General features: G+C 47.2%; 1 protein-coding gene and 1 non-coding gene across 15 annotated transcripts; both read right to left on the bottom strand.

The window, feature by feature from the left end:
• Positions 1 to 120: 120 nt before the first annotated feature.
• Positions 121 to 248, bottom strand: LOC112206171 (small nucleolar RNA SNORA40). The gene has a single exon (XR_002940371.1). It is a non-coding gene; the product is annotated as a small nucleolar RNA SNORA40 (small nucleolar RNA).
• A 10,248-nt stretch (positions 249 to 10,496) lies between these two features.
• Positions 10,497 to 25,936, bottom strand: AARSD1 (alanyl-tRNA synthetase domain containing 1). 14 transcript variants are annotated; one of them, XM_016931746.3, is made up of 12 exons: positions 24,399 to 24,569; positions 24,068 to 24,199; positions 21,158 to 21,317; positions 17,101 to 17,158; positions 16,671 to 16,827; positions 16,471 to 16,587; positions 16,109 to 16,239; positions 15,425 to 15,491; positions 15,143 to 15,234; positions 13,992 to 14,046; positions 11,771 to 11,865; positions 10,497 to 10,699 (listed from the first exon to the last, which is right to left on the bottom strand). In XM_016931746.3, exons 1-12 carry the CDS (start codon positions 24,552 to 24,554, stop codon positions 10,564 to 10,566), a joined length of 1,356 nt encoding a protein of 451 aa, XP_016787235.1. In that variant the 5' UTR covers positions 24,555 to 24,569; the 3' UTR covers positions 10,497 to 10,563. The 14 variants fall into 14 exon arrangements, 7 of the variants coding, with proteins under 7 accessions (XP_016787235.1, XP_016787236.1, XP_016787237.2 ...); XM_016931747.2 differs by having other exon boundaries at positions 24,358 to 24,453; XR_010152838.1 differs by lacking the exon at positions 13,992 to 14,046 and having other exon boundaries at positions 15,425 to 15,634; positions 24,399 to 25,936.
• Positions 25,937 to 26,849: the final 913 nt, after the last annotated feature.

Here is a 26,849-nt window from a genome sequence, read left to right as displayed (position 1 = left end):
TGGCTTAAAGCAATACTCCCACCTCAGTGTGGGGATTGCAGGCATGAGCCACTGTGCCTGGCCTGGAACCAACCTTTATGGCTATCAATACTCCCATCAGTTAACTGTCTCAGGTATCAAAATATCCCTTCTTGTATGTATCAAAACTCATGCTGAACAATGAGTTCTGGGTTGCAAAAGAGGATTTATTTGTTGCACCTATCCATAAGTCTTTGTCCACAAGTTAAACAAAAACATACATAAGTGCAGTGTGTGCTCTTTTTAAGTACATTAGTAGACATACTACTGAGAGGCCACACTGCACGGGGTTAAGTAAGTGGACTCTGGAGCCAGATTGCTAGTTCAAAGATGTGCCCTTCCATTTACTAAGTGACTTTAGGCAAACTCCTTCTCTTGGTGTCTCAGTATCCTCAGCTGTGAAATGGGGATGACATTAAGACCGATTTCGGCCGGGCACGGTGGCTCAAGCCTGTAATCCCAGCACTTTGGGAGGCCGAGGTGGGTGGATCACGAGGTCGGGAGATCGAGACCATCCTGTCGAACACGGTGAAACCCTGTCTCTACTAAAAAACAAGAACTTAGCTGGGCGTGGTGGCGGGCACCTGTAGTCCCAACTACTTGGGAGGCTGAGGCAGGAGAATGACGTGAACCCGGGAGGCGGAGCTTGCAGTGAGCCGAGATCACGCCACTGCACTCCAACCTGGGTGACAGAGCGAGACTCCATATCAAAAAAAAAAAAAAAAAAAAAGACCTATTTCATGGGGGTTGTTATGACGATTAAATGAGTTAATTTTTATAATGTGCTCAGAACAACACCTGGGAGAACTATATAAGTGTTGGTTTAATGCCAACCAATAATTAAATGATGCCAAACAAAAATACAATAAAAATTACACGATGGTTTGAAGTCGGCTTTTCATTATTTAGACTTGCAACTGACAGATGTTTTTTGTTTTGTTTTGTTTTGTTTCCAGATGGAGCTTCGCTTTTGTTGCCCAAGAATAGGAGTGCAGTGGTGTGATCTTGGCTCGCTGCAACCTCCGCCTCCTGGGTTCAAGCGATTCTTCAGCCTCAGCCTCCCAAGTAGCTGAAATTACAGACGCCTGCCACCACACCGGCTAAATTTTGTATTTTTAGTAGAGACGGGGTTTCGCCATGTTGGCCAGGCTAGTCTTGAACTCCTGACCTCAGGTGATCTGTCCACCTCAGCCTCCCAAAGTGCTGGGATTACAGGTGTGAGCCACTGCGCCTGGCCTTGACAGAGGTTTTTATTAATCATAACTTCTTGTTTGTCTTCATGAGGTCTCTTTCAGGCTGTTATGCCTTGGTCACCCTCTTCTGCTGAGGTCTAACAAAGGGCTTACTTTCTGCTAAGGGGAAGAAAAGTTAGCCTCATGGGGTCAGAAGAAATGGTTTAACAGTGGTGGAAGAGGCTCTTAGAGTGTAAAGTGACGCAAGCAAGTTTCATGTCAGTCTTATTCTTTGCTTCTTTGTAGCTGCCACATAAAAGGTACCCAACATATGTATGGTTCATTGATGAATCCAGTAACCCCAAGACAATGGTCATCTTCTGTGGCTGGCAGACAATTCACAGCTCTGGAATTTCTATAAAGAAAAGGCTAGGATGGGCATGGTGACTCACGCCTGTAATCCCAGCACTTTGGGAGGCCAAGGCAGGTGGATCACAAGGTCAGGAGTTCGAGTCCAGCCTGGCCAACATAGTGAAACCCCATCTCTACTAAAAATACAAAAATTAGCCGGGCGTGGTAGTACATACCTGTAGTCCCAGCTACTTGGGAGGCTGAGGCAGGAGAATTGCTTGAACCCAGGAGGCGGAGGTTGTGGTGAGCTGAGATTGCACCACTGTACTCCAGCCTGGGCAACAGAGCAAGATTCCATCTCAAAAAAAAAAGGAGAGAAAAGGCTGAAGTCCGGGTGCAGTGGCTCATGCCTGTAATCTCAGCACTTTGGGTATGTTTGCTTGTTTGTTTGTTTGAGATGGAGTCTCACTCTGTGACCCAGGCTGGAGTGCAGTGACATGATCTTGGCTCACTGCAACCTCCACCTCCCGGGTTCAAACGATTCTCCTGCCTCATCCTCCTGAGTAGCTGGGACTACAGGTGCGCACCACAATGCCCGGCTACTTTTTGTATTTTTAGTAGAAATGGGGTTTCACTATGTTGGCCAGGCTGGTCTTGAACTCCTGACCTCAAGCAATCCTGCTGCCTCGGCCTCCCAAAGTGCTGGGATTACAGGCATGAACCACTACACCCGGCCATAATCTCAGCACTTTGGGAGACTGAAGCAGGAGGATTACTTGAACACAGTTCTAGACCAGCTTGGGCAACATAGTGAGACCCCTGTCTCTACAAAAATTTTAAAAATTAGGTGAATGCGGTGGCATATGCTTGTAGTCCCAACTACTCAGGCAGCTGAGGCGGAAGAATTGCTTGAGTCCAGGAGATCAAGGCTGCAGTGAGACACGATCACATCACTGTACACTGTACTCCAGCCTGGGTGACACAGCGAGACCCTGTCTCAAAAAAAAAAAAAAAAGAGGGGGGCTTATGCATGGCCATGTGGTTGGAAGGGAAACCAGCAGACTTCCGTCAAGTAAAGAAAAATATCAAGCTTTTAAAGAATTAAAGTTAACTTTATTCAGAAGTCTTGCTGAAGACTATAGATTGAGGCCTCTAGCCTAGGAGCAGGCTCTGGCCCAGTGTTTCAGATCCCTGCTTATATATAGGGGTGGAGGTTCTGTATGTGCAAAATCCCATCAGACTTGCTCAGAATTACATGAAAGCAGAATCACAGCAAGGTTTGTGTGTCAGAGTACATCTGGTCCTAGATCACAGAGGCATCATCACTAACCCCGTCAGATGTCATCTTATGTATAGGAAAAGCCAGGGATTAAGGCCATTCTTTTTTTTTTTTTTTTTTTGAGACAGGGTCTCACTCCATCACCCAGGCTGGCATGCAGTAGCACAATCATGGCTCACTGCAGTCTCAACCTCCCCAGGTTCAGGTAATCCTCCCACCTCAGCCTTCCGAATAGCTGAGACTACAGGTGCACACCACCACGCCCAGCCAATTGTTGTATTTTTTTGTAGAGATGAGGTTTTGCCATGTTGCCCAGGCTGGAGGTCATTCATCTTTTAAGGAATGCAGTGACTCAGGCAAGAGGACAAGAGACATGGGGGCTGTGTATTCTGTTTTGTTGTCTTCAAAGCATCTTTCTGGAGAGCTGCAGGTCTTCACAGAGTCAGAAGCTTTGGAAAATTATGCTGGCAAGCAGAAATGGGCAAACATAGCTTATGTTTGCTACTTGGTCTCACACTTGTCTAAAAACTTGTGTTGCTGGCTGGGTGCAGTGGCTCATGCCTGTAAACCCAGCACTTTGGGAGGCCAAGGCAGGTGGATCATGAGGTCAGGAGACTGAGACCATCCTGGCTAACACAGTGAAACCCCGTCTCTACTAAAAATACAAAAAATTAGCTGGGTGTGGTGGCGCACATCTGTAGTCCCAGATACTTGGGAGGCTGAGCCAGGAGAATCTCTTGTACCCGAGAGGCAGAGGTTGCAGTGAGCCAAGATTGTGCCGCTTCTCTCCAGCCTAGGTGAAAGAGTGAGACTCCATCTCAAAAAAAAAAAAAAAATTGTGTTGTCTATTAAACTATGTTTGCTTTATTTCAGATGGCCTGGATGCTGGAAATTATGAGAAAACTAAATCCTCCCCCAGCCTCCTTTGACAACACCACTACCCTCTCCTACCCTCTTCCTCCCATTATTCTCTATTCGTTTACCTGCTCTCTTCCTCTCAGATTCAACAGAATTTATACTTTTACATGTATTGGATTGTTTCTTTCTTATCTTCCTTCTCCACAGCTGTAAATGCCGTAACAGGGACCATGGCCAGATTACTCACCAGTGCGGCCCCAGTGCTGGGTACAATGCTTGGCACACACTACACTCTCAATAAACATCTGTCGTATAAACAAATGAATTCTGTGATTATGTATCATATGCACAAGTCAACAACAACACAAGTTATGTATTATGAAAGGGAGAACTTGCATTTTCACAGAAGAAAATGTTGATTCCTCCCTTCTTTTCTGAAACACTTGGCCTCTTAAATAATTAACTAATTTTAATTGATACATATAAAATTGTAGGCCAGGCATGATGGCTCACGCCTGTAATCCCAGCACTTTGGGAGGCCGCGGTGGGCAGATCACCTGAGGTCAATCAAGACCAGCCTGGCCAACATGCCGAAACCCCGTCTCTACTAAAAATACAAAAATTAGCTGGGTGTGGTGGCGGGCGCCTGTAATCCCAGCTACTCAATAGGCTGAGGCAGGAGAATCGCTTGAACCTGCGATGCAGAGGCTGCAGTGAGCCGAGATCATGCCACTGCACTCCAGCCTGGGCAACAGAGTGAGACTCTGTCTCAAAAAAAAAAAAAAATTGTATATATTTATCATGTACAACCTGATGTTCTGAAATACGTATATATTGTGGGATGGCTCAATCTAGCTAATTAACATATGCATTACCTCACATACCTATCATTTATTGTGGTGAGAACACTAAAAATCTACTCTCTTAGGGCGGGAGTGGTGGGCTCATGCCTGTAATCCCAGCACTTTGGGAGGCTGAGGCGGGTGGATCACCTGAAGTCAGGAGTTCGAGACCAGCCTGGTGAACATGGTGAAACCCTGTCTTTACTAAAAATACAAAAATTAGCTGGGCGTGGTGGTGGGTGACTGTGATCCCAGCTACTCGGGAGGCTGAGGCAGGAGAATCGCTTGAACCCAGGAGAAGGAGGTTGCCGTGAGCTGAGATCATACCACTGCACTCCAGCCTGGGCGACAAGAGCGAAACTCCGTCTCAAAAAAAAAAACTACTCTCTTTGCAATTTTCAAGAATACAATACATTAGTTTTCGGTGGTTTTGTTTTTTTGAGATTGAGTCTTGCTCTTTTGCCTAGGCTAGAGGGCAGTGGCACAATCTCGGCGCAATCTCGGCTCAGCAACCTCTGACTCCGGGGTTCAAGTGATTCTCCTGCCTCAGTCTCGTGAGTAGCTGGGACTACAGGTGTGTGCCACCACGCTCAGCTAATTTTTGTATTTTTAGTAGAGATGGGGTTTCACCATGTTGGCCAGGCTGGTCGCGAACTCCTGACCTCAAGTGATCTGCCTGCCTCAGCCTCTCAAAGTGCTGGGATTACAGGCGTGAGCCACCACGCCTGGCCTAATACATTGTTATTAAACACCTATAGTCATTGTGTAGTACTACAGTTATCTTAAATTTATTTCTCCTATCTTGGCCAACCAAGGTGGCTCAGGCCTGTAATCCCAGAACTTCGGGAGGCCAAGGCAGGAAGATCACTTGAGCTCAAGAGTTCAAGACCAGCCTAGGCAACATGGCAAGACCCTGTCTCCACAAAAGTAGAAAAAGTAGCCAGGTGTGGTGGTGTGTGCCTGTAGTCCCAGCTACTCAGGAGGCTGAAATGGGAGGATCGCTTGAGCCCAGGAAAGTTGAGGCTGCAATGAGACAAGATTTCCATTGCACTCCAGCCCAGGAAACAGAGTAAGACCTTGTCTAAAAAAAAAAAGCAAACAAGCCCACAAGCAGACAAGAAAAAAAAATAAAAAAACTTATTCCTCCTATCTAACTAAAAGTGTGTATCCTTTGACCAACAACTCCTCAACCCCTCTCCCTCCTCCAAACTCTTGGCTTTGAGGTTGGTGTTTTAAAATGAACAGGGATATTTACTAACAGGCCTCTGCCACAGGTCACTTCCGCAGGGAGTTTATGGCTCAGCAAAAGAGAAAGCTGTCCCTGTGAGAGCCTCTTCTGCTCCAGACACAACTCCAGGTCAGTTAACTAAGTCCTACTTATTCCTTAGTTTGAAGCCTGGCACTCTGCCTGTAGTATTTTGCACAGAAGATACAGACCTTTCTAAAGAAAGAAGGAAATTCCTCCATCACTCGTTCCCAAACATCCCTACTTGCCCTCTGTTGAGAACACTAGTCATAGTTTGGATCAAATTCAGGAAAGGAATGGGAGACAGAGACGCTTTCTGAAAAAGATTTTTTTCATTAGGGCAAACACTGTCTGTTTTCCCTTTGGTACCAGGTTTTAAATAAACCCCGGAGTTTATTTAAGTTCTCATTCAGGGACAGATCTGGCATTCTAGCACAGCTTGGCCGACTCACTGGTTTCCACTCAGGACTCCAAGGCAGGGTGGAGCACAGGACACTGGCACAATGCCTTCCTGAATTCAGTCTGTGTGTGTTTGTTGTTGTTGTTGTTGTTGTTGTTGTTGTTGTTTTTGAGATGGAGCTTTGCTCTTGTTGCCTAGGCTGGATGGAGTGCAATGGCGCGATCTTGGCTCACTGCAACCTCCGCCTCCCAGGTTCAAGCAATTCTCCTACCTCAGCCTCCAGAGTAGCTGGGATTGCAGGCATGCGCCACCACACTTGGCTAATTTTGTATTTTTAGTAGAGGCGGGGTTTTTCCATGTTGGTCAGGCTGATCTCAAACTCCCAACCTCAGGTGATCCACCCGCCTCAGCCTCCCAAAGTGTTGGGATTACAGGCATGAGCCACAGCGCCTGGCCCTGAATTCAGTCTGTCTACTGCTCTGCGTCTCTTCCACCTGATACTTTCATCTTTCATACTAACATCTGTTTTAGTACCTACATGCATCACCTTAGTGGAAGCTACAGCAGCTGTCTTCAGCAATTTATGGGTACGCACGTAAAAAAATTTCCTTAGAAGCCAAGGAGTCCCCCTTACTATTTCTGTGCCGTAAAGTGGGTTATAGCAACATTCCAGAATATATAACCTGTGTGTGTACCTAAAACTTGATTACTCCAATAAATGAACTCATTTTGTTTCCTGGTGAACCTCATAAAAGACAATCCACCCCTTCCCTGAACACACTCTGTTCTTCTCCCCCTCTCCCTGGGGCATTGGATTAGGGCCTCAGTGAGAGGCAAGAATGACATCACCAGTTCAAAAACTGCTGCTTTATTTTCTCTTTCTTTATACAACCAATTACCATTTTCACATAATTTGCTCAAGTGTTTATGCCTTTTCTTAATTATTTCATAAGGTTCCTTCCTTCTTAGGACACCCAGTTCATGTGTCCATTTTCAGGTCAAGAAACTGAAGCTCAGGGAGTCTCAGCAGGGGGACCAGACATCCAGGCTACCTTAACACCGTCTGGGTTTCTGACTGTTGTTCTGGCATGAGGTTTGCCTAACTCTGGATATTAAAATTACATGGTTGCTCTAGGTCTAAGTGACCAGAACCCACCTGAGTGGTAGTGAGCAAGAGTGGCCTCCCAGGTCACTGTTCTTGTTGTTGCACCTGTGTTCTGAATCTTTGTGTACCCCTAAAAATTCATATGTTGAAATCCTAACCCCCTAAGTGGTATCAGGAGGTGGGCCCTTTAGCAGGTGATTAGGTCACAGGGGCAGAGCCTTCGTGAATGAAATTAGTGCATTATAAAAGAGGCCCGAGGGGGCTGGGTGCGGAGGCTCATGCCTGTAATCCCAGCACTTTGGGAGGCTGAGGCAGGCAGATCACCTGAGGTCAGGAGTTCGAGACCAGCCTGGCCAACATGGTGAAACCCCATCTCTACTAAAAATACAAAATATTAGCTGGGTGGGATGGCAGGCACCTGTAATCCCAGCTACTTGGGAGGCTGAGGCAGGAGAATCACTTGAACCTAGGAGGTGGAGGTTGCAGTGAGCCGAGATTGCAACACTGCACTTCAGCCTGAGCAACAACAGTGAAACTCCATCTGTCTCAAAAAAAAAAAAAAAAAAAAAAAAGGCCCAAGAAAGACCCCTTACCCTTTGCACCAAGGGTGCAAAAAGATGGCTATTCCTGAACCAGTATTTGAACCTTCACACCAGACACTGAATTTGCCAGCTTCCCAGCCTCCACTGTGAGAAATACATTTTTGTTGTTTATAAGCTACCTAGTTTTTGTTATTATAGCAGTCAGATCAGACTAAGGCACACCCTAAAGAAACAAACACAGAGAGGGACAGAGATCTCACACAGAGACAAATTCACATGGGTCTCTGTTCAAGGGAATCCTGCCTGAGTCCTTCTACAAAAGTAAGGAAGCTTCTGTGAAGCAAACATTTCCCTTTCTCCCACTAATGGATCCATTTTGTATAGCATGAGTGTTACACTATGGTTTTATCTAAAACATGGCACTCTGAGAAAAGCAAGATGCAGAAGAGTATACAATGTGCTACCATTTATGTTTAAAAAGAGGGAAGATTTATGTACATCTATTTTTTTAAATACTACCAGAGGGATATATAAGAAATTGGTAACAGGCTAGGCATGGTGGCTCACGCCTGTAATCCCAACACTGGGAGGCCAAAGTGGACAAATTGCTAGAGCCCAGGAGTTCAAGACTAGTGTGGGCAACACGGCAAAGCACTGTCTCTAGAAAAAATACAAAAAATTAGCCAGGTGTGGTGGTGCACACCTCTAGTCCCAGCTACTCAGAGGGCTGAGGTGGGAGGATCACCTGTTCCCAGGAGGTTGAGACTGCAGTAAGCCATGATTGTGCCACTGCATTCCAGCCTGGGCAACAGAGTGAGACTATATCTGAAAAAAAAAAAAAAAAAAAAAAAAAAAAAGCCAGGCACGGTGGCTCATGCCTGTAATCCCAGCACTTTGGGAGGCCGAGGCCGGCGGATTACCTGAGGTCAGGAGCTTGAGACCAGCCTGGCCAACATGGTGAAACCCCATCTCTACTAAAAATACAAAATTAGCCGGGCATGGTGGCACATGCCTATAATCCCAGCTACTCGGTAGGCTGAGGCAGGAGAATTGCTTGAACTCGGGAGGCGGAGGTTGCAGTGAGCGGAGACTGCGCCATTGCACTCCAGCCTGGGCAACAAGAGCGAAACTCCATCTAAAAAAAAAAAATTAAGTGATTGATTCTGGAGAAAGAAATTGGGTAACTCAGTGGCAGGGTTGAAGGAAATTTTTGGTAGCACACACCTGTAATCCCAGCTACTTGGGTGGCTGAGGCACAAGAATTGCTTGAACCCAGGAAGCGGAGGTTGCAGTGAGCCAAAATCATGCCACTGCACTCCGGCCTAGGTGGCAGAGCAAGACTCTTATCTCCAAAAAAAAAAAAGTTCCTTTCAGAGTCGGAAGAATAAATAGCTGAACACAGCCACAGCCACAGGTTATCTCCCCTGGATGTCAGCTTTTGTATTTCTCCTCTATTATTTCATCCTGGCTGTCTAGGCCTTAACCATCTTTGTTCTAGCTAAAGCTGTGACTGGATCTTTGTTTTATCACCTTTCCTGGATGTGCAAATCCAGTATTTCTGCCCAGGTCTGTGAAACTTCAAAGCCTGTGCTCCTATACATATTATGTTTCCATTTGCTCTATCGCTAATGAAAGATGAGCTTAAGTCTTCCGTTGATTACAGATTTGTCCGTTTCTCCCTTGAGATCTGTCAATGTCTGCTTTATGTATTTTGAGGCTGTTATTAGATGCATACAAATTTAGAACTGTTATATTTTTCATCATTACACGTCCCTCTTAATCTCTGATTCTTACTTTAACCCTTTTCCTGTTTGCCCTGAGAATACTCGCCAGTGATGCTTGCAACTGCAGCACTTACCCCAAGAAGATGACAATGCTGTCAACATTCCACAGTGACACTGTGATTGAAGTAGACAACAGAAATGGAAAGAAAACTAAGAAGCCAGCTGGGCACAGTGGCTCATGCCTGTAATCCCAACACTTTGGGAGGCCAAGGTGGGTGGATCACGAGGTCAAGAGGTGGAGACCATCCTGGCCAACATAGTGAAACCCCATCTCTACTAAAAATACAAAAATTAGCTGGCATGGTGGTGCGAGCCTGTAGTTCCAGCTACTCGGGAGGCTGAGGCAGGAGATTAGTTTGAACCTGGGAGGTAGAGGTTGCAGTGAGCCGAGATTGCAACACCGCACTCCAGCCTGGTGACAGAGCGAGACTCCATCTCAAACAAAAACAAAAAACAAAAAACAAAAACAAAAAAATCAGCCAGGCATGGTGGCACACACCTGTAATCCTGGCTACTCTGGAGGCTGAGGCAGGAAAATCCCTTCAACCCGGGAGGCAGAGGTTGCAGTGAGCTGAGATCACACCACTATATCCAGCCTGGGCAACAAAGCAAGAGTCCATCTCAGGGGGTGGGGCAGTAGGGGCAGGAAAAAGCCGTGTGCCTTTGTGGATTATAACAAAAATATGAGAGCAGTGGACTCAGCTGATCAGATGTTCATTTCTTATCCAACTGAGTGCAAAAGCACAAGGTTTGGTATAAATTAATCCACCACCTTCTAAACATTACAGTGCATGAACTAAATTAGAAAATTATCTATTTACAAACGGAAAGTAACCACACAAGCACAATGGAGTATACAGTATGAATTAGTCATATAAATACAAGTGGTAGCGCAACCATTCTGAGTCAATCTATTTTATTGACCAAAAGATTCCTGTGGAAACAGGAGGTGAGTGCCCTAAGCCCTCACTCCTTAGCACTCTGCGTGCTGATGTAGTCCTGGAGAAGCGCCTGCGCCTCCATCCGCCGGCTCATCTTGGTGGCCTTGCCCTGAAAACGGCCTTTCTTCCCTGCTCCTTTGCCTTCCAGGACCTCAGCCACCCTGGGGAACAGAGGTATAGTCAGGGAGACTTTGAGGGAAAAGTCACAAAAAAAAACAAGGGCAGCTCTGAGTCTTTTTCCAGGGACTGGGAGAGGGATAAGAAGAGTAGATGACTTCTGGGAATCTTTCTTAAAAACACTTGCACATAGGCTGGGCATGGTGGTTCACACCTGTAATCCCAGCACTTTGGGAGGCCAAAGTGGGTGGATCACCTGAGGTCAGGACTTCAAGACCAGCCTGACCAATAGGATGAAACCCCGTCTCTACTAAAAATACAAAAATCAGCCAGGCGTGGTGGTATGCGCCATAATCCCAGCTACTCAGGAGGCTGAGACAGGAGAATTGCTTGAACCCGGGAGGCAGAGGTTGCAGTGAGCCGAGATGGTGCCATTGCACTCCAGCCTGGGCAACAAGAGTGAAACTTTGTCTCAAAAAAACACTTGCACATATGCACAAAGATATATGTACCATCATCACATAAGAGTGAATAACTGGAAACAACATCAGTGTCTATGAATTGGGCTAGATAAATTATGTTAATCTCCAGAGAGCAGGGTGAGCACCTGTAATCCCAGCACTTTGGGAGGGCAAGGCAGGTGGATCACTTGAGGTCAGGAGTTCGAGACCAGCCTGGCCAACATGGTGAAACCCTATCTGTACTAAAAATACAAAAAATTGGCCGGGTATGGTGACGTGCACCTGTAATCCCAGCTACTTGAGTGGCTGAGGCAGGAAAATTGCTTAAACCTGGGAGGTGGTGGCTGCAGTGAGCTGAGTAGCCTGGGCTCTCCAGCCTGGGCAACAGACTAAGACTCCATCTCAAAAAACAAAAACAAACACATTTCATAAAAACAAAAACAAAAACATACATGTGAGATGTAGAGCCAAAAGACCTTCATCTGTCAAACTGGAAATGACAGTAGTAATAATTATCTCTGCTCAGCCCACCTCACATGCCCATGATGTGAATTAAATGAGATCGCAGATGTGATGGTCCTTTGACTCAGTAAAGGAATGTATTTGTAGGATACAGGCTCTACTACATGTGCAAGAGAGTCCACATAGAATTACCTGGGCCCCAGGGTCTCCACAGACGCAGGTGGCCCTGCCAGTAAGAAGAGTCCAGCACCTTTCTCATCGCCCACGGTTAAGAACAGGAGGGTCTCCTAGGAGGTAAGACAAGGAGATAAGCCCTGATACTGAAGGATGTAGAGTCAACCCCCCAAATCCTGCACTCTCTTCAATCTTAAGAATAGATTATTTCCCCCTAAACCACCAAGTGACGCTCCTGATGAATGATGATACAGCCCCTCCACACTGGCCCACGAGGGCCAAGAAACTTTTTGAGAGCAACTATGGGAACTTAGGTGAAACATTAAGAAGGCAGCAGAAGACTGCTGATCCTGGCTAAGCAGAAAATGCCTTTCATGGTTTCACTCTTGCAAACTTTTCCCCACCACACATCCTTTCCCTGCCACTGCCTAAACCACCAGGTTTCCCTCTGCCTGGCCGCCTCTGCCCCTTGTCTGCCTGATGACCTCTAAGCAGTCTTCAAGGGCCCCTCCCCTGAAACCTCCCTATCCTTCAGGTAGTGTGCTCCTCCACCTCTAGCATTCATCACTCTATCATTCTAAATTATAAATGTCGACACACATATTTGTCTCCCAGACTAGAACATGAGCTTCTTGAGAATCAGTTCTGTCTATACAGAAGAATTATGAAAAGAGAGATACACAATGCTTTACCCACAGTAGGCATTCCAAAGAAGGGTTCTGGAGTAAATACAAAAGAGATAGTGGGGCATGGTGGCTCATGCTTGCAGTCCCAACTACTCAGGAGGCTGACGTGGGAGGACTGCTTGAGCCCAGGAATTCAAGACTGCAGTGAGCCATAATCACGCCACTGTACTCCAGCCTGGGTGACAGAGCAAGACTCTGTCTCTGAAAAAAACAAACAAACAAACAAACAAACAAACAAAAGACCTGGAAATCTCTAGGCTAGAGACCATCAGGAGTGGGAAGAGTAAGTAAAGCCAGAGGAAGAGGAAAATGGATGGGGATGGCTTTCAAAGGGGCTTGCCCACTCCTGTATTTACCATTCTTTTTTTTTTTTTGGAGACAGTCTGTGTTGCCCAGGCTGGAGTGCAGTGGCGCAATCTCGGCTCACTGCAACCTCAGCCTCCAGGGTTCAAGCAATTCTCCTGCCTCAACCTCCCAAGTAGCTTGGTCTACAGGCACCTGCCACCACACCCAGCAAATTTTTGTCTTTTGTTTTGAGACAGAATCTCACTCTGTAGCCCAAGCTAGAGTGCTGTGGCACAATCTCAGCTCACTGCAACCTCTGCCTACCAGGCTCAAGAGATTCTCATGCCTCAGCCTCCCGAGTAGCTGGGATTACAGGCGCATGCCACCACGCCTGGCTAATTTTTTGTATTTTAGTAGAGATAGGGTTTTACCATGTTGCCCAGGGTGGTCTCGAACTCCTGAGCTGAGGCAATCCACCCGCCTCAGCCTCCCAAAGTGCTGGGATTACAGGCGTGAGCCACCATGCCTGGCCTGATTTTTCTATTTTTAGTAGAGATGGGGTTTCACCATGTTGGCTAGGCTGGTCTCCTGATCTTAAGTGATCCACCCACCGTGGCCTCCCAAAGTGCGTGAGCCACCACGACCAGCCCACTGATATATTTCTAATATTGGATCCCCAGCACACATAAACCTGAATGGCTTTGAGGAGCTAGAGCTCTGATGAAAGGAGCTCAGAAGTTAATAAACATCACAGCCCCAGAAAGAGCAATAACATAGATCTAGCTCAACACCTAAAACAGAGCTTGGCATATAGCTAGTACTAAGAAAACAGGCCGGGCGTGGTGGCTCACGCCTGTAATCCCAGCACTTTGGGAGGCCGAGGCGGGCGGATCACGAGGTCAGGAGATCGAGACCATCCTGGCTAACACGGTGAAACCCCGTCTCTACTAAAAATACAAAAAATTAGCCGGGCGTGGTAGCGGGCGCCTGTAGTCCCAGCTACTCAGGAGGCTGAGGCAGGAGAATGGCGTGAACCCGGGAGGCGGAGCTTGCAGTGAGCCGAGATCGCGCCACTGCACTCCAGCCTGGGCGACAGAGCGAGACTCCGTCTCAAAAAAAAAAAAAAAAAGAAAACAGTATTGAATGAATGGCTATTTCCTCCTCCTCATGTGTTCATGTGGAGGGACTTTGGCTAAACTAGCGCCCCTCACTTATGTCTCCCTAGGTCTCTATCCAGGCTGGGGTAGAGAATCTCATGCTCCTCTTACCTCTGACCCAATCTCATTGGCAATGATATTCATGAACTCTGAATCACCCTCCTTCCTACAACAAAGGACACAGACATGAGACCCAGGTTGGAGTGGCTGTGAAACTGCAGGAAGCCTGGCCCCTCCTTCTGAGGCTGGCCTTGCTGCCTATGTACACATAAAGTCCCATATCCCTTAGCCAAGAGAGAGTACTGGCTGAAAGCCAGCAAGCTGCCCTTCTCAGCCTCTGCAGTTTGTAATCAACCTCCAGGTTTGTTTCCATCTCCCTTAAATAGGATTCACCAGGATAAGCAGAAATCTGTTAGAGAGTAAAGGAGGTAGGGGACAGTCCTAAAGAAAGATACAGGCTGGACACAGTGGCTCACACCTGTAATCTTAGCACTTTGGGAGGCCAAGGTGGGCAGATTGCTTGAGGTCAGGAGTTCAAAACCAGCCTGGCCAACATGGGGAAACCCCAGCTCTACCAAAAATACAAAAGTTAGCCTGGTGTGGTGGCACATGCCTGTGATCCCCCAGCTACTCGGGAGGCTGAAGCACGAGAACCGCTTGAACCCAGGAGGCACAGGTTACATTGAGCCGAGATCATGCCACTGCACTCCAGACACACTAAGACTCCATCTCAAAAAAAAAACAAAAAACAAAAGATACAGAGTTACAGTAAATATGTTAATATCAAACCCAGGAGGCCTGGTATGTAACATATTTCTTTTTTTTTTTTTATTTTTTTGAGATGGGGTCTCACTCTGTTGGTCCAGGCTGGAGTGCTGTGGCGTGATCTCCACTCACCACAACCTCTGCCTCCCGGGTTCAAGTGATTCTCCTGCCTCAGCCTCCTGAGTAGCTGGGACTACAGGCGCATACTACCATGCCTGGCTAATTTTTGTACTTTTAGTAGAGAAGGGGTTTCACCATGCTGGCCAGGCTGGTTTCGAACTCCTGACCTTGTGATCCACCCGCCTCAGCCTCCCAAAGTGCTGGGATTACAGGCGTGAGCCACCGCGCCCGGCCAGTAACATATTTCTTAGGATCTACTCAACCTTGAGAATACCAGTGAGCAATCCACCTCCCACTGTACATTGCATATAGAGAAGACACTGAGCCCTAAGCCCAACACAGTTCCCCTTCCTTGTGTCCAGCTCCTAATTTCTCACCTGTGTAATACGACCACACCTCCCCAGTCTGGACTGTTCCTGAGGCTATGGGCAATGTGCACAGCCAGGTCTCTGAGCAGATTCAGGTTATTCTGAAATGGATATGGTAACTCAGTAGATAAATGGAAAGGATAACAATAGAGAGTATCAGCTTCCCTCCACCTCATTCTCCCCTCACTTCCACTTTGACAAACTACACATCTGTTTAGGCAGAAGACCAAGTCTGCAGAGCCTATCCTAGGCAGGGCCCATGCCCTCTCTACCCTCCATGGAATAAATCACCTTCTGCAGGATCTTGGTGGAGTTCTGGAGCTTTTTCACTGCTTCCACATGATCCTCTGCTCCACACCTGAAAGAGAAAGGTCAGAGGAGACCTGCACAGCTTCCCAGTCGTTTCTGATGTTGGGGACATAAATCAATAATTTCCTTCTTGCTATGGTGCCTCCCTGCAGTCAGGGACCAGGAGATATTCTGAGGAGGTCTCTTAGGCAACTGAGAGAAAACATACAAAGGAATTAACCACTTTTCGTGGTTCTGATTTACTATCCAAAGCACTTGATCTTTTTTTTTTTTTTTTTTTTGAGACAGAGTCTTGCTCTATCACCCAGGCTGGAGTGCAGTGGCACGATCTTGGCTCACTGCAAGCTCCACCTCCCGGGTTCACGCCATTCTCCTGCCTCAGCCTCTTGAGTAGCTGGGACTACAGGCGCCCGCCACCATGCCTGGCTAAGTTCTTTTTGTATTTTTAGTAGAGACGGGGTTTCACGGTGTTAGCCAGGAAGGTCTTGATCTCCTGATCTCGTGATCCGCCCGCCTCGGCCTCCCAAAGTGCTGGGATTACAGACGTGAGCCACCACGCCTGGCCGCACTTTATCATTTACGATTGCATCTTATCTCCCAGAGGTAAGAGATTATGTCGAAAATCTCAGAAATGGGAGGTAATCGAAGGTACTGAAACAGGCATACTTAAGAAGAGCAGTCAGTGCTTTTTCAGTTCCATGACTTCTCTCCATCCACTTCAGCACCCGGTTCCCAGCCAGAAATATCAGGTTGGTTCTGTTCTTTTTCCCCTTCTCAGTGCCCAGAATCTTAATGACCTACATGAGGCAAGGGGGTAACACACACACACACGTGTGCACGTGCATAAACCACAGCGGATCCTAGAACCTGAAGGCAGGAGAAACCTATCTGTTCCTCAGCTCTGAAACAGTGAAGGGGAGATTTCACTTAGGACTCCTCGATTATCCCCCTCTCCCACTCCCAGCCCCATGTGATCCCCTCTCCCCCAATCCCTCTTCTCAGCCACTCCACAGCCGTTCCTCACTTACCTGAAGGTCACTGAGATTGCTCACATGGGTCCCACAGCACATGTTGGAATCAACGCCCTCGATGCTAACAACCCGAATGGGCCCAGCATGATCATCAGGCAAACCCCGGCCACTCACCTGGACTCAAGGAGAGGGGAGGGACTGTCTGAATCTGATGAGGAATCATTCCGCAGAAACCATCCCTCTGGCTCTACCCTTACCTGCTCCACCTCAGGATCATCCAGGCTCAGTTCTCGGACATTCACAGGCAGCCGATCTCTGATTTTTTCATTGACGCTCTGCTCAATGGCAGCTACTTGCTCTGCAGTCATAGAGGGGGTGTCCAGCTCAATCGCACTCCGAAATCTCCCTAACTCCCTGTCAGAAGTACAGTGGCCACATATAACATATCTTACTGAACAAGAAAAAGCTGAAAGCTTTTCCTCTAAAAACTGGAACAAGCATACCCTCTCACCACTTTTTTTTTTTTTTTTTTTTGAGACAGGCTCGCTGTCACCCATGCTGCCGTTTGGTGGCAATCACAGCTCACCACAGCCTTAATCTCCCCGGCTCAAGCAATTCTCCCACCTCCGCCTCCCTCCCAGTGCTGGGATGGGCCTGCCTACAGTTAGTCTTATGCCTCCCACTCACCATGATGTTGTCTTCAGCTTAAATAGATGGTCAGCAACTGCCGTGATGAGATGCTGCCCTAAGCAAAGAGAGCCAGAGACAGGAGAAAAGTGAGAAGCCTACATACTCCCACAATGATAAAATATGAGCTACAATGATAAAAGCACAGAAATTCTCCTTGTTGAAGACCTGCTAAGCACTGGGTAATACACTTTAGATACTTTATTGAAAATCACAATGAGAATTCTGCAAGAGGCCTTATGATACCATTTCACAGATGAGGAAACTGAAGCCTAGAGAGATCAAATAACTTGCCATGGCAATGTAACTTATAAGGGGCTGGACTTGAACTTAACTTCCTTTTTTTTTTTTTGAGACAGTCTCATTCTGTTGCCCAGGCTGGAGTGCAGGGGCTCACTGCAGCCTCCGCCTCCCAGGATCAAGCGATTCTCGTGCCTCAGCCTCCTGAGTAGCTGGGATTATAGACGTGCATCACCGTGCCCGGCTAATTTTTCTACTTTTAGTAGAGATGGGGTTTCACCACGTTGGCCAAGCTGGTCTTGAACTCTTGACCTCAAGTGATCCACCCGCCTTGGCCTCCCAAAGTGCTGGGATTACAGGTGTGAGCCACTGTGCCTGGTGAACTTAAGTTCCAATATGCAGCATTCATCCATTCAACAAGTATTTATTGAGTACCTACCAAATGCAAGGCACAGGGCTTGACATAAGAGATACAGCAGCATCCCTGATTGACAACAGTGATGATGAGGAGAAAGAAGAGGAAGAGGAGGAGGAAGAAAAGGAGAAAGAGGAGGAACTATCAAGGAAGAGGGAACAAGACAGCCAAAGGCCTTAAGGAAGAAAGAAGTAGCGCATGTCAAAGGAATCCAGAGATGACAAGCAAGGCCAGGATGCAGCCAGCAAGAGGTCAAGGGATACCAGATGAGGCTACAGCAGTAGACAAGAGCCACCCAGATACAGCTTGTATGCCATGGTAAAAAGTTTGGCTTTACACGAAGACCTACAGGAAGCCTCTGAAGAGCTTTAAGCAGAGGAGTGACATAATATTTTCATTTTTTAAAATTTATTTCAGTCAGGCGCGGTGGCTCACTCCTGTAATCCCAGCACTTTGAGAGGCCAAGGCAGGTGGATCATGAGGTCAAGAGTTTGAGACCAGCCTGAAACAACGTGGTGAAACCTCGTCTCTACTAAAAATACAAAAATTAGCCGGGCGTGGTGGCATGCACCTGTAATCCCAGCTACTCAGGAGGCTGAGTTGCTTGAATCCCAGGGGTGGAAGTTGCAGTGAGCCAAGATTGCACCACGGCACTCCAGCCTGGGCAACAAAGTGAGACTCTGTCTCAAAAAAAAAATAAAAATAACAAATAAAATTAAATAAAATTTATTTCATTTTACATATTTATTTTTATTTATTTTTGTATTTATTTATTTATTTATTTATTTATTTATTTATTTTGAGATGGAGTATCGCTCTGTCACCCAGGCTGGAGTGCAGTGGTGCAATCTCAGCTCACTGCAACCTCTGCCTCTCGGGTTCAAGCGATTCTCCTGCCTCAGCCTCCCAAGTAGCCGGGATTACAGGTGCACGCCATCATGCCTAATTTTTGTACTTTTAGTAGAGTCAGGGTTTCACCATGTTGACCAGGTTGGTCTCAAACTCCTGACCTCAGGTGATCTGCCCACCTCAGCTTCCCAAAGTGCTGGGATTACAGGCATGAGCCACCGCGCTCAGTCTGTTTTTATTTTTCTTGTTTACATTTCCACTTTAACTTATATTTATTTATGCCGGGTGCGGTGGCTCAAGCCTGTAATCCCAGCACTTTGGGAGGCCGAGGCGAGCAGATCACAAGGTCAGGAGTTCAAGACCAGCCTGGCCAACATGGTGAACCCCCATCTCTACTAAAAATACAAAAATTAGCCGGATGTGGTGGTGCGTGCCTGTAATCCCAGCTACTCAGGAGGCTGAGGCAGGAGAATCACTCGAACCCAGTAGGCAGAGGTTGCAGTGAGCCAAGACTGCACCACTGCACTCCAGCCTGGGCGACAGAGTGAGATTTTGTCTCAAAAAAAAAAAAAAAAAAAAAAAGTTATATTTACTTTTTTGAGACGGAGTCTTGCTCTGTTGCCCAGGCTGGCGTGCAGTGGTGCCATCTCAGCTCACTGCCACCTCTGGCTCCCGGGTTCAAGCAATTCTGCCTCAGCCTCCTGAGTGGCTGGGACTACAAGCATGCACCACCACGCCCAGCTAATTTTTGTGTTTTTAGTAGAGACAGGGTTTCACAATGTTGGCCAGGCTGGTCTCGAACTCCTGGCCTCAAATGCCTGACCTCATGATCTGTCCGACTTGGCCTCCCAAAATGCTGGGATTACAGGCGTGAGCCATCGCGAGCAGCCTATATTTATTTTCTGAGACAGGGTTTCACCATCTTGCTCAGGCTGGTATGGAATTCCTAGCCTCAAGCGATCTTCCCGTGTCAGCCTCCCAGAGTGCTAGGACTACAGCAGTGAGCCACAGTGCCCAGCCATTTTTCTTTTCTTTTTTTTTTTTTTGAGATGGAGTCTCGCTCTGTCGCCAGGCTGGAGTGCAGTGGCGTGATCTCAGCTCACTGCAACCTCCACCTCCCAGGTTAAAGCGATTCTCCTGTGTCAGCCTCCTGAGCAGCTAGGACTACAGGTGCGCATCACCATGCCTGGCTAATTTTTGTATTTTTAGTAGAGATAGGGTTTCATTATGTTGGCCAGGATGGTCTCGATCTCTTAGCTTCATAATCTGCCCACCTCGGTCTCCCAAAGTGCTGGGATTACAGGCGTGAGCCACCGCACCTGGCTGCCATATTTTCATTTTTAAGATTGTTCAGCTGGGCGCAGTGGCTCCCGCCTGTAATCCCAGCACATTGAGAAGCCGAGGCGGGCGGATCATGAGGTCTGGAGTTCGAGACCAGCCTGGCCAACATGGTGAAACACCGTCTCTACTAAAAATACAAAAATTAGCCAGGCATGGTGGCACGCACCTGTAATCCCAGCTACTCGGGAGGCCAAGGCAAGAGGATCACTCGAACCCGGGAGGTGAGGTTGCAGTGAGCCGAGATCATGCCATTGCACTCCAGCCTGGGCGACAGAGCGAGACTCCAACTCAAAAAAAAAAAAATACTGTTCTGGTGCTATGTGGAGAATGGGCTACGGAGGAGCCAGACTGAATGTGGGGCAATCAATTAGGAAACTGTTAGAGAGGTCCAGGGGGAAGACAGGAGCTGGGACTAGGATGACAGTGACTGTGGAAAGAAGTGGACAGACATTTAGAAAACAAACCAACATGCTGGGGGGGGGGTGGCTCATGCCTGTACTTTGCGGGGTCAAGGCAGGCGGATCATCTGAGGTCAGGAGTTCAAGACCAGCCTGACCAATATGGTGAAACACCGTCTCTATTAAAAATACAAAATTAGCTGGGCATGGTGGTGGGCGCCTATAATCCCAGCTACTCGGGAGGCTGAGGCAGGAGAATCGCTTGAACCCGAGAGGCAGAGGTTGCAGTGAGCCGAGATCGCACCATTGCACTCCAGCCTGGGCGACAGAGCGAAACTCTGTGTCAAAAAAAAAAAAAAAAAGAAAAGAAACCAACAGGACTCAGTGATTGGCTGGCTGTCTATGCCTGAAGAGGTATCTGGAATGACTTCCAGAACTTGAGTGACTAGGTGCATGCTGATGCCCTGCGATGAACACACAGGATGCTAATGAAAGACCAGGAGGGAGGGGAAGGCTTTTTGTTTCATTTTGGACATTTTGAGTTTGAAAAGGCTGTGAGACATCCAGATGGAGATATCGAGTGGGAAGTTGATAATACCTAAATCCAGCAGTTATTCTAATACTTTTTTTTACTTCAGTTGTTCATGTTGCTGTTATAACATTTAGGACATCCTTCCTGAATTACAGCTGATTCTGAATAGTCTGTCTTTTCCAAAAGGTTAACTCCTAGAGAACCCAAACTACGTCTCAGTCATCACAGCATCCCCATACATGGCAACTGCTCCGGTGTTATGTCCCCCATCCCAGCCTTTACCTGAATGCTGCTGCATGTGGTCAAACCTCCGCTCCCAATCTACCCGGACCAGAACCTGGCTTCCTGGATCCAGGGGTGTCTGGGTGAAATGATCAGCCTGTTCCCCACGGCGAGTCACTCTCAGCACAGAGATGTCATTGATTGTACCACGGTCATCAGGCTGGTGGAAATAAGTAAACGTAATCAATGGCAAGGCAGGGCTCACCCTAACTTCTAGGTACAAAGACCCTCTAGGGTGAGAGACCCAGAATCTGGGCTCCCTAAGGGAGAGGGAGAAAGCAATGCCAAGTGAAATGAGTCCACTTTGTTCCATGAGAGGATTCTCAGTCCTTTTCATTCTAAACACCTATGTGTTGTGATCTTCAGAATAACAGAATTAAAGATTGTAACTATAGCAACAAAAATTTTAGTAAAACCCGAAGAATCTTAATCCTCAACTCTCATTGCCTTAGTCTAGATTCTTTAGTAGTCTCTAAAATGATCTGATTTTTCCTCCCTCCCTCCACTCCATCCTCTTGCAGTGGTATTAGAATTAGATTCAAAAATGTTCATTTAGGCTGGGCATGGTAGCTTATTCCTGTAATCCCACCACTTTGGGAGACCAAGGCAGGAGGATCGCTTGAGATCAGACTGGACAACACAGTGAGACCCCACCTCTATGAAAAATAAAAAATTAGCTGGCCATGATACTCCCTGCTACTTGGGAGGCTGAGGTGGGAGAATCACTTGAGCCCAAAAGGTTGAGACTGCAGTGTGCTATGATTGCGCCAGTACACTCCAGCCTGGGTGACAGAGTGAGACACTGTCTCATTTAAAAAAAAAAAAAAAAGGGCCAGGTGCAGTGGCTCACACCTGTAATCCCAGTACTTTGGAAGGCCGAGGTGGGCGGATCACAAGGTCAGGAGATCGAGACCATCCTGGCCAACATGGTGAAACCCCGTCTCTACTAAAATACAAAAAATTAACTGGGCATGGTGGTGCACACCTGTAGTCCCAGCTACTCGGGAGACTGAGGCAGGGGAATTGCTTGAACCTGGCAGACGGAGATTGCAGTAAGCCGAGATCACGCCGCTGCGCTCCAGTCTGGCAACAGAGCAAGACACCATCTTAAAAAAAAAAAAAAAAAAAAAAGTTCATTCATTTTAAAACGTTTCAAGTGCCAACTGCTTACAAAAGACTATGCCAGCCCAAGAATACAATGTAAACAAGATATGGTACCTCATGGAACTTAAGAGTCTAGAGAACAGAGGCTGGAAAACAGACAATTGCAATATGACCTATAACATGCCATAATACGAAAAAGTATATGACGCTAGAGAACCTCAAAGGAAAGAGACCTAACAGTCTTGGGGAATCAAAAAAAGACTTCCTGAAAGAAATGCTGTCTAAAATGAGACCTTCTATGGATACTTGAGGTCACAGGTTTTCCTTCAGCAGATCAGGGAAATCTTCATACTGGGAAAATCACCATAATAATGACTGATATGAAATTGGAACTTTCTCAATACCAAGTCTACTGAACATGTTCTCTCATGTCACTTATTTACTGAGTGGAGGCCAGGGCAGTGGCTCACACCTGTAGGCCCAGCCTTTGGGAGGCCAAGGTGGGAGGACTGTTTGAGGCCAGGAGCTCAAGATCAGCCTGGGCAATAAAGTGAGACCTCATCTCTACAAAAAAGCAGCCAAGCATGTTGGTTGTGCGCCTGTAGTCCCCACTACTGGAGAGGCTAAAACAGGAGGATTGCTTGAGCCTGGGAGTTCGAGGCTGCAGTGAGCTAGATCAGGCCACTGCACTCCAGCCTGGATGACATAGCAAGATCCTGTCTCTTAAAAATAAAAAAGAAAGAAAATAACCTGCATGGTTCGCTGCCCACACACCTTAATATACCTTTTTTTTTTCTTTTGAGACAGAGTCTTGTTCTGTCCCCCACGCTGAAGTGCAGTGGCACAATCTTGGCTCACTGCAACTTCAGCCTCCCGGTTCAAGTGATTCTCATGCCTCAGCCTCCCGAGTAGCTGGGACTACAGGCGCCTGCCAGTATGCCTGGTTAATTTTTATATTTTTAGTAGAGACAAGGTTTCATCATGTTGGTCAGGCTACTTGGGAGGCTGAGACAGGAGAATCACTTGAACCCAGGAGGCGGAGGTTGCAGAGCCGAGATCATGCCACTGCACTTCAGCCTGATGACAGCGAGAGATTCCGTCTCAAAAAAAAAAAAAAGAAAGAAAGAAAAGAAAAGAAAGAAAAGCCTTTCTCATAATGCCCACCTTTGGTGTTATTATCCTCCTCTTCCATCTTCACAATGTACCTCACTTGCGCTCATGTTGTACCTAGTCCTCATCACAGCACTGATAAATATGCTCTCTGCTGTACTACTGTAACCCGTCTATCTCACCTGAACTCCTTCAGGAACATCTTTTTCAGTCCCTAACACTCGAAGCTAATTCCTTCCTTGGGGCCTTTGCACCTGCTATTCTACCTGCCTGAATACTCCCTCTGCCCCCCAGCACCACTAGATAATTGCAAAGACTCACCCCCTCACTTCGTTTAGGTCTCTACTGAAATAACTTACCCTTCATCTAGACAAGCATCCCATCACTCTCTTTCCCTTTACTTGGTTTTTGTTTATTACTTATTATACCTAGCACACACAGTTGTCTTCAATAAACATTCCACGTATATAAAGGCACTGTGTTGTTCACCGGTTATCCTTACAGCCTGGAATAATATCTAGCATATGTTATGTCTAGATAAGCAATTGCTGATAAATACTTATTAAATGAATAACAAAATGAATTAAACTAAAGCTCATCTGAATTCATTATGGCTGAGAAAAAAAGGGGCAGGAGAGCATTTCTGCCTGAGCACAAAGAAACTGGGGGCTTCCTGGGAAGAGATCGTTTTGGTACCTGTCCCCCGCCCTCAGGGAAAAGCACTGTGTCTTCCAGCACCACTTGGAAACCGCTCAGCACTTCTTTCTTGCCGTTGCTCCCTTCAGTCTGCAGCTCCGCGGGACAGCAGGAGACCACGGTGGTGGTGAACTGAACAGAGAGGGATGAGAGAATAAGCCCCGACCCCAGCCCTAGCCCTCTCCACACCAGGACAGAATCCCATGTTGGCACTCCCTACACGTGGCGCCCTCTTCCCCAAACCGCCTTGCCGGCCCGGCAGTCTCAAGTGCCTCGCCGTGACGCCGTACCTCTCGGGCATAGCTGTCACGCTGACACCAGAACGCCATACCTGCAGGCGTGTGAGGAGGCGCACGCGCAGAGAAGCCTGGGAGCGAACGGAGAGCGACGTGGGACAAACGTCATCAAGGGCGCTTGTCTGCGCAGAAGCAGGAGGGTAAGGAATGGAATGCGGTTTGGATAAATTTACTGAAAACGCGAATTGCATATTTGCTGGGTTGTTTAACGACTGTTCTAAGGCTTTACAAAGGACAAGACCAGGAGGAAAAAACCAAACAAACAAAAACAAAAAAACGCGACCTGGACAAGGCACGTGGTTTAGTGAGCCCCTTGGGGCCCCAGGGATGTAAGTAAGTATTCTGGCTGCGGAATCCCAGCGCATAGAGGCGGGGACGGGACTGGCATGGTTACTGAGCAGCACTGCCCAGTAGAAATAGAAAGCAAGGAGCTGGGGGAGGTGGCTCACGCCTGTAATCCCAGCATTTTGGGAGGTCGAGGCGGGTGGATCACCTCAGGCCAGGAGTTCGAGACCAGCCTGGCCAACATAGCGAAACTCCGTCTCTACTAAAAATACAAAAATTAGCCGGGCGTGGTGGCGGGCGCCTGTAATCCCAGCTACCCGGGAGGCTGAGGCAGGAGAATCGCTGGAACCCGGGAGGCGGGGTTGCAGTGAGCAGAGATTGCACCACTGCACTCCAGCCTGGGCGACAGAGCGAGACTCCGTCTCAATTAAAAAAAAAAAAAAAAAAAAAAAAGGCCGAGCGCGGTGACTCACGCCTGTAATCCCAGCACTTTGGGAGGCCGAGGCGGGCGGATCACGAGGTCAGGATATCGAGACCATCCTGACTAACACGGTGAAATCCCGTCTCTACTAAAAATACAAAAAATTAGCCGGGCGTGGTGGCGGACGCCTGTAGTCCCAGCTACTCCGGAGGCTGAGGCAGGAGAATGGCGTGAACCTGGGAGGCGGAGCTTGCAGTGAGCCGAGATCGCACCACTGCACTCCAGCCTGGGCGACAGAGCGAGACTCCGTCTCAAAAAAAAAAAAAGAACAATGTGGCCAGCGTGGCCAACATGGTGAAACCCTGTTTCTACTAAAAACACAAAAACATTAGCCAGGCGTGGTGGCACACGCCTATATAATCCCAGCTACTCGGGAGGCTGAGGCAGGAGAATCACTTTAACCCGAGAGGAGGAGGTTGCAGTGAGCCGAAATCGCACCACTGCACTCCAGCCTGGGTAACCCAGCGAGACTCCGTCTCCAGAAAATTACATTACATTACATTACATTAAAATAGTTTGGGCCAGACACAGTGGCTCACATCTGTAATCCCAGCAGTTTGGGAGGCCGAGGTGCCTGGATCAGTTGAGGCCAGAAGTTCGATACCAGCCTGGCCAACATGGCAAAACCCTGTGTCTACTAAAAATACAAAAATTAGCTCGGTGTGGTGGCGGGCACCTACAGGCTGGGATTACATCCCAGCTTCTAAGGAGGCTGAAGCAGGAGAATCGCTTGAACCTGGCAGGCGGAGGTTGCCGTGAACTGAGATCGCGATACTGCACTCCAGCCTGGCTGACAAAGCGAGACTTCGTCTCAAAAAAAAAAAAAAAAAAAAAAGCAAATTAAACCAGGTGCTAATTTTTATCTTGTCAAATATCTGAAACGTTTTAGAGAATGGAACACTCTCATTGTTCGTAGGAGTGAGAATTGGTACAATTTCATCAAAGAGCAACTTGGTAACAGCTATCAAAATGTTTAAATGTATTTTATCTACTCCTTGACCTAGCAATTCTACTTCTAGAAATGTACCCTACAGATATCCTGGCAAAAATATGTAAAGATCCACATTTTTAAATGTTGATTGCAATATTGTTTGCAAATGGTAAAAGACTGCCGGTCGCGGTGGCTCATGCCTGTAATCCCGGCACTTTGGGAGGCTGAGGCAGGTGGATCACCTGAGGTCAGGAGTTCTAGACCAGCCTGGCCAACGTGGTAAAACCCCGTCTCTACTAAAAATACAAAAATTAGCTGGGCGTGGTGGCAGGCGCCTGTAATCCCAGCTACTAGGGGAGCCGAGGCAGGAGAATCGCTTGAACCCGGGATGCGGAGGTTGCAGTGAGCTGAGACCACGCCGTCGCATTCCAGCCTGGGGGACAAGAGCGAGACTTCGTCTCAAAAAAAAAGAATATGGTAAAAGACTAACGACCTACGTGTCCCTCAATAAAGAACCTGTGAAATTATGAAAAATACATTCAATGGAATACCATATAGCCATGAAAAAAATGAGTTAGATCTATATGTTCTGACTTGTAAAGATCTCCAATATATATTAAATGAAAAAGGGCACAATGCAAGATGCGGATGGTATGATTCCAGTTGTGTACACACACAGACACACACAACACATCTGCTAATTAAGTTTTAACATACTGCATGTAAGTAATATATACTATATATGTTTATGTTCCATGTTATATATTGTTTTGTATGTTATATAATTAT

Source organism: Pan troglodytes, chromosome 19, assembly GCF_028858775.2.
Source record: "Pan troglodytes isolate AG18354 chromosome 19, NHGRI_mPanTro3-v2.0_pri, whole genome shotgun sequence".
NCBI classification, from domain to species: Eukaryota; Metazoa; Chordata; class Mammalia; order Primates; family Hominidae; genus Pan; species Pan troglodytes.
Note: the sequence above shows the minus strand (reverse complement) of the source record. Positions and strands in the feature narration are given on the sequence as shown.

Excerpts from the sequence above, each read along its gene's own strand:
- AARSD1 (XM_016931748.4), bottom strand. The coding sequence starts at position 24,728 with ATGCGCTGGGATTCCGCAGCCAGAATACTTACTTACATCCCTGGGGCC. Across the intron at positions 15,235-15,424 it reads CCACCAAGATCCTGCAGAAG|AATAACCTGAATCTGCTCAG; the intron begins GTGATTTATTCC and ends TATCCATTTCAG. Across the intron at positions 11,866-13,991 it reads CCAATGAGATTGGGTCAGAG|GAGACCCTCCTGTTCTTAAC; the intron begins GTAAGAGGAGCA and ends CTTACCTCCTAG.